Source organism: Plectropomus leopardus, chromosome 15 (genome assembly GCF_008729295.1).
Source record: "Plectropomus leopardus isolate mb chromosome 15, YSFRI_Pleo_2.0, whole genome shotgun sequence".
Lineage (NCBI taxonomy): Eukaryota > Metazoa > Chordata > Actinopteri > Perciformes > Serranidae > Plectropomus > Plectropomus leopardus.
This window is the reverse complement of record NC_056477.1, coordinates 1551944-1569639: the sequence shown is the minus strand read 5'-3', so window position 1 is coordinate 1569639 and position 17696 is coordinate 1551944. Positions and strand designations below refer to the sequence as shown.

At 40.1% G+C, this 17696-nt stretch overlaps 1 protein-coding gene across 1 annotated transcript in view; it reads right to left on the bottom strand.

Moving 5' to 3' along the window:
* The window catches only part of LOC121954820 (attractin-like protein 1), a 267997-nt gene that overhangs the window by 170950 nt on the left and 79351 nt on the right, over window positions 1–17696 (bottom strand). The window contains 2 exon segments of the mRNA XM_042502528.1: window positions 16586–16723; window positions 16957–17205. Coding sequence (XP_042358462.1) covers window positions 16586–16723; window positions 16957–17205 — 387 coding nt within the window.

The window sequence follows — 17696 nt, the reverse complement described above, 5'->3', positions numbered from 1 at the left end:
CTTACACTGTGAACACACAAGAAACACTTTCACAGTCTCACATTGTGACGTAGCTCATTTAATTTCTACTAGATGGCCACACCTTGTGACAACCAATCACATCTGTAAAAAGACTGCATCATACCTAGCAACAGGGTCAACCACACCTCCTCACTGAGTTTAAAGTTTCTTTCCCTTCTTTGCTCAGAGTTGCATTGAGAACTTTCCTAAACTACTCATAAGTTAGGACTTCTCACAAGTTTTTAGGGCAAAATTTGGAGCTCTCTTAGAGTTTTCTCAGTGTTTGTGAATACGGCCTCTGGTCCTGTTCTTTATAAAGATAACTGCCGAGTCAAAGCCACAGAAAATACACAGCAGTCATGTCAAGACAAGAAAACTAAAATATCTCAGTACTGAATGCCAGATGTCAAAAAATGATTTTGTAATTGCACCAGAGAAAGGAAAATAAACTAATATGGTAATAAGCTGTTTATCAACATCAGATTTAGGGTGTAATCACGCAGGATGTTATTCAAAGTAGATAAAACCCCTCTGGAAAACATCCGGAGCATTCAACTGCATATGGTAACATCCCAGATGGTGAAATTTGGCTTTTGGAAGCTCTTTATTGTAGGTAGTGCGCTTTTGATTAGAGCCACAGAGATGGGCGCCTTTTTTGGTGAGTCTAATCTTTTTAATCGTTTTGTTATGCAAAAGCAGAGCATGATGTAGCCGCATGATTCACATGGAGCCGAGCCCGTAATTTAGACACTAAATCACTTCTGCATGGAGTGACTAATGGTAGAGACAAACAGGAACGTTCTCTCTACCCTTGTGTTACGACGTGTGTGTGTGTGTGTGTGTGTGTGTGTGTGTGTTCACATCCGCACAAGGCCGCTCTTTCCCGTGTCCCTCTCCAGCTGAATTGACTTTGTGCTTTGTTCTTATTCTCTCCAATTGGCACCGAGACAGGCCCTGTAATAAAACAGTGGTGCGCTCAGGTCAAGGTAAAGCCAAGGCGCCGGCGGATAATGAGAGGAAAACAACCTCTTCTATCCCCTCTCCTCCTCTGCCTGGGAAAAGGGCCTGATCCGATCGCTTACACACAACAAAAACAAGGTAGCAGGCATAAACGCTGCTTTAAATATTTAGATTCTTGAAGGTGCACACACTGAGCGGCAGAGGAGCAAGGTTGCACAGCGGGGCGTTTAAATGTCAAATTCTTCAACTTGAAAAACACAGACAGCAGAGGAGGCAGCAACAACAACAAAATACAATTTCAATCTATTACTTGAAATTACATTGACCCCCGTCACAAAGAAAGAAAACCTTTTCAGGGATGCACAGCGAACTGCAGGCTCCGGGAGATAACACAGCCTTAACAAGAAGTGGCTTTTAGACTGGAGATAATAGACAAATCACAGGTGTGTTAGCGCAGCCTCGGGTCACCCTGCTGTTCATACAATATTGATTTAACAGGCGGTCGACAAAGGCATACAAAGGACACAGCCAGCAGATTTATGAACTCACACAGATTTTGCCAATGAGCACTTCAGAAAAGCCAATACGGACAGAAAATAACAGAATGAGACAGAGATGATGAATTCTGGTTAAAGGCTTAAAAAGCTGCCAAGAACTTGTTTCTGTTTTGGTTTGAGGCTTACAGAGCGCCACAATCATCCGAGAGCTTCACACACAAAACAAAGAAAAACTGCTCCCAGCTTTCGCTATCCAACTGCAATCTCAAAGGCCACATTATAAATTGATCCAAGACACTTGAACAGACAAAGCACAACCTCTGAGGTGGAGTCGCCTGGTGCAGAAAAAAAAAAAGGCAATTAATTTCAGATCTCACAGCAAAAAATAAAAAAAGTCCCTCACAGAGAACTGCATTGACTCTTTGAAACCTGAGAAAATGGCTGGATTTCTTCCAAAAACGTGGGAAGGAGGCAATCAGCAATGACAGAAGAAATGACCCCCAAAAAATAGCGAGAAATTTGTAAAAAGTACACAAAAATTACATAAAAATTAGAAAAAAATACACTAATTAATAATAATAAGAAGAATAATGGATAAATAAATAAGTGAGAAAATAAAGAAAAAGGAAATGGCCCGTGTTAGGCGCTCAACTATTCTAATTATTTGGTGACATCATTTTAAACATATTATTATGATAAATTATAAATGTAGTTTTCCCCTAATGCTTTTAAAATAATTTTCTAAATCAACTAATTTCTTGGAATTTATGGAAAATTTCTCACAAAGTTGCTTAGTGACTTTTTTCCCCATATTTCTGAAAGAAATCGCACAAATTTTCTCAGTGTTCAAGGCTCTAAATACTTGTGAGAGACATCTGAGAGCAGCACAAGACAAGTGATGCCGCTCAACAGGAACAACAGCCAGCTGTGTCCAACGCTGGACCGCTGGAGCTGCCGAAGTACTGCAATCGTTGCTTTTCACAACACATTCTCATCCCAAGTTGTCACATAATGCTGCTTTATAAACAGACTTCCACAACTACAAATCATGCTGGTGACATTTCAGGATCCCACAACCAACACTGGGATATCGACAAAAGCACGTGGCAGCCAACGCTGGGGCGTCAACGTAAGTGTTTGTTTAGAAAAGACATCACGGTTTCTACACTGAAAATGGAAGTAAACAGTCAGAGGTGAGTGGGGCCCATCCACTGCCCCTCCCGCCCACCCGAAAAGGACCTTCGTGCTCTTTATATTCATCCTTACTAGCGGTGTGTCAGCATGACACCATCCTGCTGTTTTTCATGCACACATGACAGGTTGCATCTGGCTGCACTTTCAACTGAAACCATGCAGCGGCGTATCATGCTGCCACGAAACATGACTTTTGGCGTTGTGATTTTGTGCTGAAAGCGCTGCAAAAGCGGCAGTATTTGATGACTTTGGAATGAGAACAGGCTGGTTATTGACACGTTAATTTTCACCATCGGCTACACAATAACGTGCAAATGTAACATTCATAGTTTGTGACGTTTCTTCTGCTGAGTGCAGCTTCCTGCTCTGCACACACTCACGACTGTCGCAAAGTCTAGATATAATCGACTCTATTTAATTTCTAGATTTTGACTAAAACTAAAACTTGAATTGATAAACAGACACTTTTTTGATAATACAGAAAAGTAAAATCTTGGTTTCTAAAACATTGTTGATATTGTAGAAAACTAAACTTAATTTTATTCATTGATGATCTACGAGACGGAAATATTACAAAATGCAAAATTCTGTTTGTCACTGTGTTCTTTTATAACTTATGCAACCTCGCTGTCAACCTCGCTGACAACCTGTTTCACCCTATCTGCAAGATAATTTGCTGCTTTATTTCTGGTGCTGTTTGCTGGTAAAAGCTGTCATCTCACAGGCACACCCCCCGTCTACCTTTCACCTTTTTATATTCTGTGCAAACGCTGCTGATCAAACTGCAAACTAGGCCTGCAGGCTGTTCAGGGTGTTACAGCATGAAGCTCACAGAAAGGAGCCGTCAGAGTGCCGTCATTGTTCCAAGAGTACAACATTCAAAGTGGATCTAGTGAGGCTGCTGGGACATTAATGCATGACAGATACAGGACAGATAACATGGATGGAGGCTTGTATGATGACTCAGACTGCAGTCTGTCTGCAAAATAGATGTACGATACAAAAACCGGTTCATGTGAAGACTAATGAATGCCTGTAAAGTTGAGGTTCTAACTGACTGATAAACCATCTTGTCTTTCAAATACAAAGAGTTTAAACTCGTGACTGGCAGAACAACCCACTCGCCAGAAAATAATGTTGGAATTGTATGTTTCTGTAAATCACAGATGTCATAGAAACGTTTCAGACATAGCGTGCTAATATGTCTAAAGTGACACGGTTTATAAAGTGACTGTGTCATCTTGAGGTGGAGGGGATGCTGGATGGCACGTCACCCCCACAGGATACCTCCCATGCTGCAGATTACTATTTGAGACCAAAAAACAACAAAAACGGATTGTTTATAAAGTCAAGGCTGCTTTTTCTACCAGGATAGGACCAAAAAAGTTGTTGTGTTTTACAGAGATATCGCTGCATATTCACCCGGGATAGTGCCACGAAAGACAGTTTTTTGTTACAGACATTGCCTCATTTTCTGCCAAGATAGTGCCACAAAAATCGTTTTCTACAGAGATGTTGCTGCATTTCTTTCCAGGATATTGCCACAAAAAGAGGTTGTTTTTTACCCGGACATTGCCATATTCCAGCCGGCACAGTGTCACAAAAGGCAGTTATTTTTTAAAAGAGATATTGCTGCGTTTCCTTCCAGGATAGAGCCACAAAAAGCAGTTGTTTTCAACCAAGATACAGCTAAGTTTCATTTGAGAATAGCACTGCAAAAAGAGGTTATTTTTTACCCAGACATCGGCAAGTTTTCTCCAGAGATGATGCCACAAAAACTGGTCGTTTTTTTTCCCAACATTGCTGCATTTCAGCCAGCACTGTTACATTAAAAGTGGTTGTTTTTTATTGAGACGTCACTGTGTTTTCGGCCGGGATAGTTCCATGAAAGGCTTTTATTTTTTTTATTTTTTTACACAGACATCGTCATGTTTCCAGCCAAAATAGTGCCCTGGAAAGCAGCTATTTTTCACAGATACGGCTGCATTTGCAGCTGGGATTGTGCCACTAAAAAGCAGCTGTTCTTTACTGAAACGTCGCATCCAGGATAGTGTCATGAAAGGCTTTCATTTTTTCAAAGACAATGTTGACAAGAAAGACAAGGAAGAACTGGGTCACGATCATCTAAGACCACCAAAGACCATCAAAGACCAGCTGAAACCAGTTAAAACCATCTTTGATGGTTTGACATGCTGGTGTAACCTGCCTATCAAGCTGTGCACATTTATCTTTATGCAGAACGCAAGACAGAGGACTTGACTGATTTATGCCTTTTGCTTTTCATACTTCCGCCTCATCACACTGTTATTTCTTCAGACTCAAGGACGCGGATTTTGTTTCAAGTTTAATGGATAAACCAGCTGGAGTGACCATTACAAGCTGGTATGACCATCAAAAATTATGTGAAATCATACCTTAAGCTGGTCAAAAAACGCTGGTCAACCAGCTTAAGATGTATTTTTCGGTGTTACTGTCTCATCCTTCATCCGGTGAGTCAGGCTCTCTCACTCAACGTGGAGATCCTCATTGTAAAACAGTCGCTTGACTCATGCAAACAGTCTGCACACACAATCATATTCAGCTGCCCAGAGGAAGTGAGCTCAATTCTGTGAGCAAGAGGGAGCGACCGGAGGTGAAGGATGGAGGGAGCAGGGGATTCACAACAGAGAGAGAGAGCGAATGAGTGAATGAAACGGACGGAGGAGGAAGCACATCACGCACCGCACTTGCTGACAACACAGAAATAAGCCGCACTATAAAGAAACCTGATCTCTTAGCAAAAAAGGCTGATTTGATACAGTCCAAATCATATTTCCCATGACTTGTTCAAGCCCCCTGAAGAGAGTACAATTTCTCACCCTGCTGCCGCTGCGTGTACACACACAACACAAAGCACGCCTGTTTTCAGGGTGTGTTTGTGTGTAGCTGAGCCGTCTGTGCATGTGTGTGTGTGTGTGTGTGTGTGTGTGAATGAGTCACACAGAGACAGGTAGAGATGAGGAAGTAAGTCAGTGAGAAAACATTACAGAACGATCCTCGCTCGGCTCTGTCTCATCCCTGAGGGGCGCACAGTTAGAAAACTCAAGATAGCTTAATAAGGAGAAAAAAATTCAAGGGCCTTTGTGGAGCTCTGAAGGTTTTTTTGTGGTTTTTTTTAAGAATCCTCTCTGCCGCTGCTAAATATCACTCAGCCGAGATTTTAACAAATTCTAATTTATGAATTCTCCGCCTCCGCAGCTCTGCGCGCTGACAGAAAGTGATGAGTTTACAACCTGAATAAAATAAATGAATCAGAACCAGCTGTTTATTATGCCCCTTAAACATGTGAATTATGACTAAGAATTCCTTCTTTTTTATAGCGTACTGAATTATTTCTCTTCTGCTTTTCAAGAATCTCTTTATCTGAAATATTGGCCAATGAAAAAAAACAAAAAAGAACTAAAAGTTGAAAAAAGGAGCATTGTTGACCAGAAAAGCTGCATAATTCACATGCATTTTCTGCCTGTTAAAATGGTGAATTATATAATTCACACATGCTGTTTCTGCAGCATGACTAAAACAAAATAACTTCATACAAGTAAAATAAGACAGACAAATGACGATGTAGTAACGTGAAGGTGAAGCAAAAAACTGTATAAACAAATCAGGCTAGTCAAACAAAGCATTCGATATTTTTGGAGCCACGATGATCAAACCAGCTGCTTATCATCTTTTGATCGCAGTGCTGCATCTGTTTTTATTAATGCATGCACGTTTTTTGTTTCTTTTTTGTGTTCTTTAAAATAAACAAAAAAACTACTACAAATCAGCTAAAAAAATTACAAAAATATGTTAAAAAGTACAAACATATTTTCACATTTGCATGTTATTAAGAGCAATTTGTGTCTTAACTTTTCAACAATGCTGTTGTTGACGTGTGGTTAAGGTTAGGCATGAGAACCACCTGATTATGGTTGGGAAAATATCGTATTTTTTAGGCTTAAAATACCCGATTATGGGGGCACAATCCCCAACATCTGAGTAAAAAAAATAACCATTTTCACAACAATATTCTGCTAGAAATGCATACATGAGTTGCATGTTTGACAGAGACGTCACGCCATCCACCATCCCCTCCACTTCCTGTTGATGAAGTCAGCCATAAACTACTTAATTTTAGAAACACTGATATGACACATTTGAATCTGCGCTCTGCACAAAACACTTTTCTTCTGGCCTGATTTCAAACACAAACACCGTTTTTCTTTTTATCTCTAAATTTCTCTAAATAACTAAGATTCCCAAAATTAGCATCTCGTGTGTGTTTTTACTACTCATTTCTCTCTTATTTTTGTTTTATTTGAAGTTTAACCTGAGCCGTGCCAAGAGGACCTCATTTAAAATAAACCGCAGAGATAAGGACATAAAATCCTGGTTGAACTTTGTCTTAACATGCTAACTGAAAATAATAATAATAATAATAATAATAAAGACATTGAAGAGCAAAACAAAAATAACAAATTAAATTATATTATATTAAAAGTGGAACATTTTCTAAACAAAGCAGTTGGACACTGTAAGTTGACATTATTCTGCTTCAGGTTGCAGCATCTGTTGGACTCAGATCACGTCTCCTGATGTCAAAAGCACTTTAACTCCCAATACATTTCCTTGAACTGGCAACGTGCGACTTGTTCACACAGAAAGAAGAAGCGTTGATGAGGTCTATATGTGCGTGCCCATATGTTCGTGATGGTGTCGTGATTGCACATCTGTATGACAGCGACACCTTTAAGTGTCGCTACCTCCTAATATTAGACTCGTGTAACACGGTGGTATGTATAGAGACAAAGACAGAAGTGTGTTGATGTTTGATTATTCTGCAAAACTCTACAGTAGATTATTTTAAATATTATGGACAAAATGTAGAAAATTTGGGTTTCGACACAAATATGAAGTCATGAGTGAATCTCTAAACTGCTGTAAGATGCTATTATTCTGCTTCAGGCTGCAATATTTTCACTCACATTCTTATTAACCCTTTGAAATCTGAGCAGATTGGTTTTCTTTCAAAAACATGTAGAAAAGGCAACAAGCAACTTAATAAGACATGGTCCTAAAGTTACCAAAAAAATCTGTAAAAAAATTACAAGAAAATTTACTGAAAATAAGATAATTATTTTAAATAAGTGCTGAAAATTAAAAACAAAAAAGTAATTATTTTATATATATTTGTTGTCAGTAATTTTTATATATATATAATTATTATGATTATAGAAATAATTTTCTGGAGATTTTTTCTTTTTTTTGCCTTTTTTTAAAGTTAATTTTAAGGTGATTTCTTGTCACCATTTCTCAAGTTCGTCATTGATTTTTTCTCCTCACGTTTTGGTGAGACGTCAGTCCCATTTTCTGAGGTTTAAAAGGGTCAATAAGCTTGTGAAAGGCATCTGAACGTAAAGAAAACTGATGTCAATAAAGATTTTACAGGTTAAAAATGCAATGAAACTTAGTGGAACGACGTGGAGGATTTTAAATCAGTCACGTTGGTCCTAAAAGACAGCTGCCTGTCAGCTATGAATCATAATCACATCGTCAACATTTTTTTAAAATTCCCTTTTCTTCAGCGTGCTACTGAACCCTGCTCTGTCCCCCAGATTATGATCAATCACACGCTCATCTCCATGAACACTTTTTCATCATCTTCATCATCATCAAAGTCACCTTCCGCCTCCTGCTGACTCCTGAATTTCCTTTGTCCGCTTCCACAGACGGGGCAGAGTTTGGCTGGATAACAGCAGACAGGGCTTTATGCTGTGTCTAATGAAGGGACGGTGACGAGGGGTCGAGGGCAGAGAGGGCAAACACGAACACACATATTCTTTATATTCAAAAAGAGAAAAGTGATTTCAGTTTCTTTGTGACATTAAAAAGCTCCTGAATATAGTTTCCTTCCCTAAGCAGAATCTGATATGTGAACCTTCAACCTTTAAATGTCATAACTTTAAGGTTTCAATCATTTTAGTGTCAGTTTCATTTTTTTATCCAATCACAGGAATAACTGGTAACATGTCTGCAAACCACGGACACGTTACATTTGTATATTATAGTGTGGCTGATATGTTTAATTATGTTTCAACAATTCTGTGGTAAACGTGGTTAAATTTAGGCAAAAAAATTGATTATGGTCAGAAAGAAGGTCTTTTTTTGTGTGAAACACCTAGTTTCTTTGTCACAATCCTGGCTTAAAAATGCAGAAACACCTCCTGCTGCTTTCCACCACTAAGAATCAGTGACAGGTCACTAAAAATAAAATGAAAAACACAATTTAAAAAAATCAATCAAAAAACGGTAATTGTTTTTCCTTTAAGTTTTTTGCTGATTTCTCTTTACTTTTTGGGGTGATTTTTAAAGAAAAAAGGGGATTTTTTTTTTCTTTTGCATTTTTTAAGTAAAAAAGCAGATTTTTTTTTAGTTAATTTTTTTTTCTTCATGAAATTTGTTTCCCTGAAAAGAATTTTAAAAATCTGCAAAAATTACACTTTTTATCACAGATATAAAGTATAAAAACAGAAACTATCGTTAAATTTTCAGATTTAGGATGATCTTTTCACACATTATGTATCATTATACAGCTTTGTGAAACATAGTTTCATTACTTTTTCAGAACCTTTCACAATTTTTTTTTAGTTTCCAAAACTTTTCAAGGCCTGAAAATTGCTATTTGCAAATTTCATGACTCTCCCAGGTTTTTATGACTGTACCAACCCTGAGTATTAGTACTTTTACTGCAGTGAAGGATTTGAAAACTTCCTCTGCCACTGATGCAGACGGTGTGATGGATATTTACTGTTGTGTGTCGTAACATCTTGAGTATGTTTTTCTGTAAATGGCTCATGGACTCTGGTTACTGGCTTGAATTCACACCTCTTGTTTCATATTATAAAAATTTTGTATGAAATTTTTAGGACATTTCTTGAACATGAAAAAACAAAAGTTAACCCTGTGTATGGCTCTGAGCATGAGGTTGCAGAATTAAATCTGTGCCAAGTGTGGAGCAAAATGACGCAGGAGACTTAATTGAGAACTACTGCTTGTCCGAAATGATAGCATGGAAGCTCGTTATATTAATTGTCTGCCGTTGAGACGCTAACCATAAATGAAAGCTCACAGTCTGAAAGAAAGCAGCTTATTCTGGACGAGACATGAGTCACAGCTGCAGCTGACTGGAGATCAAAGAGGATCCAGAAGCCGTTTTAAAATCAAATTCACAGAACCATTTGTGTGTGTGTGTGTGTGTGTGTGTGTGTGTGTCTTTTGTTTTTTTCTTTGCGCCCGTATGTTGACCAGTCAGATGCCAGGAATAGAGCTGCCAGAGGGAAGATGACTGGATACCGCAAAGAATGCTGGGTACTTTGCAATTCTGCCACAAGGCTCCACAGGTACACAAACACACAACGCGCACACACACACACACACACACACACACACACACACACACACACACACACACACACACAACGCACACGTACACACAATGCACGCACACACACACGTACAGACAGCAGGTGAGAGTAGATTTGGCAGCGTCTGTGCAGAGAAGACTGAATGGAGCGACTCTGCAGGCTGTATCCCTCATCTGCTACTCTACTGGTGCTAAAGCTCAACAACAGCTGGCTCTGTCTGATTCACACACACACACACACACACACACACACACACACACACACACACACACACACACACACACACACACACACACACACACACACACACACACACACACACACTACCCTGCTGTCCTCGTCTCTGGTTGATGCTGCTGGGTTGCCAGTTTCTTGCAGAGACAGCACTCAACATCTCTATAGCTCCTGCACTGAACACAAATTTACAAAGAGCTCCTGCTGTTGCGTCCTGCTCAGAGACTGTATATCAAATCCCCAAAATTAGGGACAGAAAGAGAGAGAGAGAGAGAGAGAGAGAGAGAGAGAGAGAGAGAGAGAGAGAGAGAGAGAGAGAGAGAGAGAGAGAGGGGCGAAACATTATCAGTTGGGACATAAGAGTTCACCTTCACCAGGAAACAACAGCACTGGTTGTTTGTTCACGTGCTGAAGACAAACAATTTTACAGTTTTCTGACAAGCGACCTCTTGTGATAATAAACTAATTTAATCTGAAAAACATGTTTTAAAGCTGAGCCACAAAACAGGTCATTTGTCCGCCAGTGACAACACAACTAAAATGGAAAATGCATGTCAAGTCCCTGCAGCCTCTTTGTATTACCCTGATCTCTTTTTTGTGCCATATTTGAGTGAAATCCCTCGAGGTGTTCTTGCGATATCGTGTTCGCAATAATAGAATGGACAGACGGACGGACCACCTGAAAACACAACACCTCAGGACACACGTGCTGCCAGCACAGAGGTCTAAAAATGATGAGGATTTAAGTTAAAACTACGTTTGTCAGGGGCCGGTTGCAGCAGACCCATACATGTACTGAGGATTTTAGGAGGTTTCTCAAATTTCAGGGCATTTCTAGGACTATAGGACATTTCTCAGATTTTAGGGTGTTTCAAGGATTTTAGGACATTTTTGGAATCGGGACATTTCTAAAATTTCAGAACATTTCTTGGATTTAAGGACATTTTTTTAATTTTAGGCTGCATCTTGGATTTTAGGCCGTTTTTTAGGACTTTAGAACATTTCTCTGATTTTACAGTGTTTCAAGGATTTTAGGACAGTTTTCAGATTTTAGGGCATTTCAAGGATTTTAGGACATTAGGGTCTTAGCTAGGATCTCTGTCGGAGGGTGTGGGGACTCCCTTTGCCACTTTTTTGATAAAAAGCTCTGTTTTGATGCTGTTTTATGCACTCTAGCACCTTTTGTATACTATACTATACTATATTGTATAAAAACAATTCCCAGTGTGAATGACTTTTTTTTTATTGTCAATTAGATCATGCTTGGGGGCCACACAGCACCCTTTGGGGGGGGCGGATTTGGCCTGCAGGCCTTAAGCTGAGTATCATTGCTCTACGCAGTAACTTGCCTATATCCATCTGTGGGTCGGCTGTTGTTTGTGTGAATGGATGAATGGTTTGCAGCAGTCAAAATATTTGTTAGCCTGCTTTCAAAAGTCGGCTAGTATTCACCTGCATTTACCTTGAAGTGCTTTTGTCTGGTTTTTATTTTACTGGAAGAAAAGAATCGCTGCACTGGAAAGAAAATGCTGAGATAACACTATTTCATAACTTTAACACCAGAGAAACTAATCCTCCAGAATTCATATCAGGCTCTTCTCTCCCTGTTTTAATAAATGTATAGCACATCCAGTGATAACTTATGTATCTGAGACCTTCCTGTTCTTGTAAGACTCTGGAAACCATGACAAGTTATGCGTAACCCAAAAAGAAACAAACACTAGATCGAGCTGAACCTGCGAAAAATGACGAAACCTCACAAAACATCCTCAAGACCCAACAGCAACGTTTGACTTGTGTGGTGTTTCCGTCTCACGACCAGCATGACTGAGAGTCTGCACCGACAGCTGGAGAGAGAGCCAGCGAGCTACTGATGTGAATCATGCTAAATTTATGGAAGCAATAAAACTGTTGGGCGTGAGGTGCCGGTGGCAGAGGAGCATTATACGCTGAAGCACCGGGTAGCGAAAGATAACAAGCACAAGAAGAGAGAATACGAGCCCAAGTCTTTGCCTGCAAGACGATTCAGAGGGCAGCATGGGACCCAAGTGGTCTGCTGGTGGTACCTCACAGAACCTGAGGACTTGCAGAAATAATCATGTTTACGCTTTTTTTTAAGAGTTTGATCATTAGCACACAAAAAATCAGATGACTGAGAGGAGTGGAGTTAAAGGCACGAGATCATGAACGCGTGCAGTATGTACCTTACAGCGCTCCGATTATTCCTAAATCCTTGTTCACATTCAGACCAGAAAGACCAAACAACGTGCAACTTTACAAACTCCACATAAGCCAGAGAAATCTCTTTTTGTGCAGCACACACAACATGTGTTAGCTACTGGCTTTCACCTCATAAAAGGAAATCAGGTTTCCTCTTCACACAATATTTTATAAGTCAAGTCATAATCACATCTCTTAATGATCTAAGTTTTTTTTTAGCTTTGTGTCTTTTTTTTTTATTATTCTAAATCTGTGTCCATGAATTCTGCTAATTCTGACTTTTCAGGTTGCTGACTTCTATAACTTGTCCAGTGACTCAACATCTCATATTTGAGGAGGAAGAGTTTAAATATCCATCTCAACACGGCGAAATGGACAATTTGGTTTGATTTCTTGAAAAACACAGTAAGATTGCAATGAGCAACTTAGCAAGACACGGTCCAAACAAAAGAAAAAGTAACAAAGAAAACAAAAACAAAAAGATGTATACATTTTTCTGTAACATAATTTTACATATGTCATACAAATGTATTCACAAATGTAATTGTACATATGTAATTACAATAATAATGAATAGTTCTAGACAACTTTCTTAGTTTTTTAGTCTTAGTCTTTTTAGAGAACAAATTAGGTCAATTTCTTGAAAATAATGTTTAATTATGTTAAATGTTTAATGTTAATTACAATAACTACAATCAGTGAATAGTTTCTGAGCCATGTCTCTAAAGTTGTTGTTTTTTTCTCCCTTTAAAAGATCAGGTCAATATCTTGTTCCTTTTGCAATATCTTGCAATTAGTAAAAAGTAGAAAGAAAATTACCTAAAAGAAAGTGAAACACAAGTATGGACATTTTTTTCTGTAACACAGTTTTCTGTCATTTTAAATTCCATAAAAAAATTAAATATGTAAGTAAAATAATTATGAATAGTTTTCTGGGCATTTTTCCCCCCTTTTAGAAAAAAAAAACCTAATTTTCAGGTCGATTCATTTTTAATATCTTATTCCTTTGGCTGATTTCTTGGAATATGCGGACACTTCTTGCCAAGTTGCTCACTGCTTTTTCCCAAACCTTTCAAATTCTTATCATTATTATTATTAAATTACCCTTTCAAAAGCAACCAAACCAATTTCTTTAGACCTTTGAGGATGAAACAGCTCGTAAACAAACACAGCACAAGAACACTTATGTCGATCCAGATTTTAAAGGGTTAACTCTCTCGTTATCCTCGACCATGACTGTTTAGGCGCCGCTATCTAAACTACACAACTGTGACAAAACTGTGTGTGCACCTCTTCCAGGTGTTTCTACCTGCCAGCGAGCGCGCTCCAGCACAGCCCTTCAGTGACAAACGGACTAAAAACCGTTTAGAAAACATCAGTCTTTCTCTGCGCCGAAATAAAAACCGACCAGAAATCAACAGAGCAAAGACTCTCAGGACGAGCATAAAAACACGCAGGTTTCCCGTCAGCCTCTTAAATGCATGCTGGCCTCTGAGGGACGAAAAAGTCCAAACAGACATCCAACACGTTGAAGGTTGGCGCGGGTGTGTTTTGATTTGTGCGGGACAAAGTGAACGCTACATTCAGAGAAAAGGACACTAATGCCCTGCACACACACACACACACACACACACACACACACACACACACACACACACACTTCATCCAGATTTGACAAGGTAGTTTAATCATCTGTCACGGGGACGGGGGGGACGGACAGACTCCCCTCTCTTCTCCTCTGTCTGTCCTCCATCTCTTTCTCTATTCATCCCTCCATCTCCTTCTCTATTCCTTCATCGTCTCTGTGTCCAAGGGCGACTGTCCTCTTCCACCCATATTAACCTTGTATATCTCTCCACATGGTCTTCTCTCCTTTTCTTTGTCTCCCTTTCCTCCTCCGTCTCCCCCTCTCCCTCCCTCACTCCTCTTTACAACCCTGTGAGCCGAGGCCTTCTGTCCTCCCTGGTCCATCTCTCTATCATTCAGTCCTCTAATCGGCCACACATCATTGCCTCCCAGTCATTTAGCCCAAGGTAAATCTACTGGTCCTCTTTGAAAAGAGAGACAGAGAGAGATGGAGAGAGGAAGAGGGATGAGTGGACTGATGGACGGATGGACGGAGGGGTGGAAATATGACACAGAGACTCTCTGTGAACTGTGAGAGGGAACGACAGAAGTGTGGGGAAGTAAGAGAAGTGAGTGGAGAGGAAGAAAGGCGAAAAGGTAGAGAGGGGGAGAGAAAGACGTAGAAATGAGGGAAAGAAAAATGTTGAGTAAATAAAAAGTGAAAGAAAAGAAAAGAAGATAAGATAACAGACGCGACAAGAAGAGATGAGATGAGAGGAGACGACAAGACGAGACTGTAAGACATAACGAGGCAAGACGAGATAAAAAAGACGAGAAGTGATGAGACGAGAGGAGAGAGAGGAGAGGAGGAGAGGAGAGGAGAGGAGAGGAGACGAGAGGAGAGGAGTAGGAGAGGAGAGGAGAGGAGAGGAAAGGAGGGAGGAGGAGAGGAGAGGAGAGGAGAGGAGAGGAGAACCATCATGAACCATCAGAGGAAAGGAGGCATTAAAGGTGAAGAATGGAGTCTGTGTGGACAAAGACAGCTGAGACACTGTGACCAGGTGATGTTAAAGACAGCAGGAGAAAGAGAGACAGAGGACGGAGAGAATTAAAAAATACTGCAAAGGAGGCCAACGTAGGAGAGAAAGAGCACGAGAGGCGGTCCTGCACAGAGGCGACGAGCGGCGTGCATCTATCAGCGCCACGCTCGTTGCGAAAAGCCGCCAGGGACGGAGACACCAGTCAACTCAGGAAATAAGAAAATGATTAAGAGCGATTTAATGTCACGCCGCCGCCAAGCCAAAACGCACATCTGTCACAGCGAGACTGATGTTACTGCGCCTCCCTCTCACTTCTCCGCAGCAGTCAGTCACTCATTATTACACTGATGTTTTTTAGGCCCATATCGAACCCCCCCGAGCCCCCACATCACACGCACCATCCCATCTCTGCTTTCTATCATCACGCTCGCACATAATCTGTCCTTAACAACTGCAGCTGTGGGATTTGCTGTGATTATTAACATATGACGCAAAAAAAAAAAACAAAACTGCTGACAGGCGGATTTCACCCAGGAAAACATGGATGCGCCTCTGTGCAGCCTGCACCTCTGTGCAGCATGCACCGTGCTTCTCTCAGAACACACTGCTGTCCAAACAACACCCGTAGTTTCCCTTTTCACTGCTCCACCACACAAAAACAACAAAACAAAGCCCTCACCCACAGCTTTTAAACACTGCCCCCATTAGGTTGTTTGTGTCCATTACACTGTTTTGGACATTTCTGCAGCAGGTTATACCTTTTTTAATTCACTACCATAAAAGAAATTAAGAGCAACACGCGGGGGCAATAGCTTTAACCCTTTGAAATCTGAGCAAAGTGATTTATTTTTAAAAAAAATTTAAAACCCAATAAGCAACCAAAGAAATGACTGCAAAATTTACAATAAATTAGTAAAAAGTAAATTACTAAAAAAATTTAAAAAACCAATGAATCAAAACAAAGACAAAAATAACATGGAAAAGTGCTTAAAAAATTCATAATAATTCAGTTACATGATTTTTTTGTAATCATGATTAAAAATATTTTTTTATTTACTTGAAAGAAAAGAAAAAAGTTGTAAAAACTAACAATTCTGTAGCATCATTTTAATTATGACATTTTTATAATTATAAATATGTATTGTTCCTGTTTTTTTCCCTGGACATTTTCACTAGCTTTAAAAAAAAAAGAAAGTTCTCTAAATCTACTAATTTCTTGCATGTTGTGCATTGCCTTTTTTGCCATGACTTTGAAGGACATCAAACCAATTTGCTCGGAGTTTAAAAGTTCAAATTCTTGTGAAAGGCGTCTCAAAGCAGCGAAATAGAAGTGATTTTGCTCCAGCTTTCAAAGGGTCAAGGATGAGGACAAATCTGCAGCTATAAATAAGCATAAAACAAAGTAAAGATCTGTGACCTTTGCACTTACCGTTACATTTGCCTCCGTTGGTGGGGTCGCCATAGTAACCGGGCATGCAGCTCTGGCAGTGCATCCCTGCTGTCAGGTTTCCACAGTGCTCGCACACGCTGCCGTTCACACACCTGCTGTGGCCGTTACACTGACACGCTGTGAGGACAGACAGACAGACAGACAGACAGACAGACAGACAGACACACACACACACACACACACACACACACACACACACACACACACACACACACACACACACACAAACACATAATGCACTTCATGAAATTCGGTTCAGTTTTTTGATAAAAGAGATGCCGACAGATTCTGTTTGTTTTTATTGTTCCAAGTGGCAGAATTCGGACCATCTGTTTCGGCGGTCCACTCACCGGGACATTCGATGAAAGCCCAGTTGTATCCTCGATCAGACGAACAGAGACTCTGATCCAGCAACATGTCGCTGTCTCGCAGTCTGTCTCGGTCTCGGGGCCCGGCCCTGGTGCCAGCGGGCTTCAGGGGGCCTCGGTAGGACCCCTCCATGCAAACACCTTTGCCAGTGTTACTGGGATCTCCACACCAGCCGCACTCCGTCCTCTCCAAACACTCTGCACACGTCCTCAGACCCGAACAGTTCTGGGCTGCAGAGGACAGACAAGAAGGACAGAGGAGGAAAAAAGGAGAAACTAGTTAGAGACAAGTGAGATAAAGTGTGTTGTTTTTGGTTTTGTTCACAAATACAAACTCATACTGTTGCACTAAAGCAGGGATACTCTACAAGTGGCCAGCAGGCAGTTAATAAACAATAATATTAATCAGTACATAATAAATGACTTGCCATCTTTCTATGTTTACTGTCCTCACTCATCTTTCTCAAGCAGCAAATCCAGTCCAAGCGTGTTTATGTCTGCTTTTTGTTTTTATTATATTTTATTTCTTTATTTTCTTTTTATTCTTTGGACTTTTGCTTGTGCTTGTTTGGCTTTTTTTGGGCTTTTTTAAGAAATATTTTTGAAATGTCAATAAAACACAGTTGCAAGATGACTGTGTTTCCACTTAATGATGTTACACAACTTCTCCTCACATGATAACATCCCAGTAACCATGGTGATGGATGCTCAAAACTTCAGCA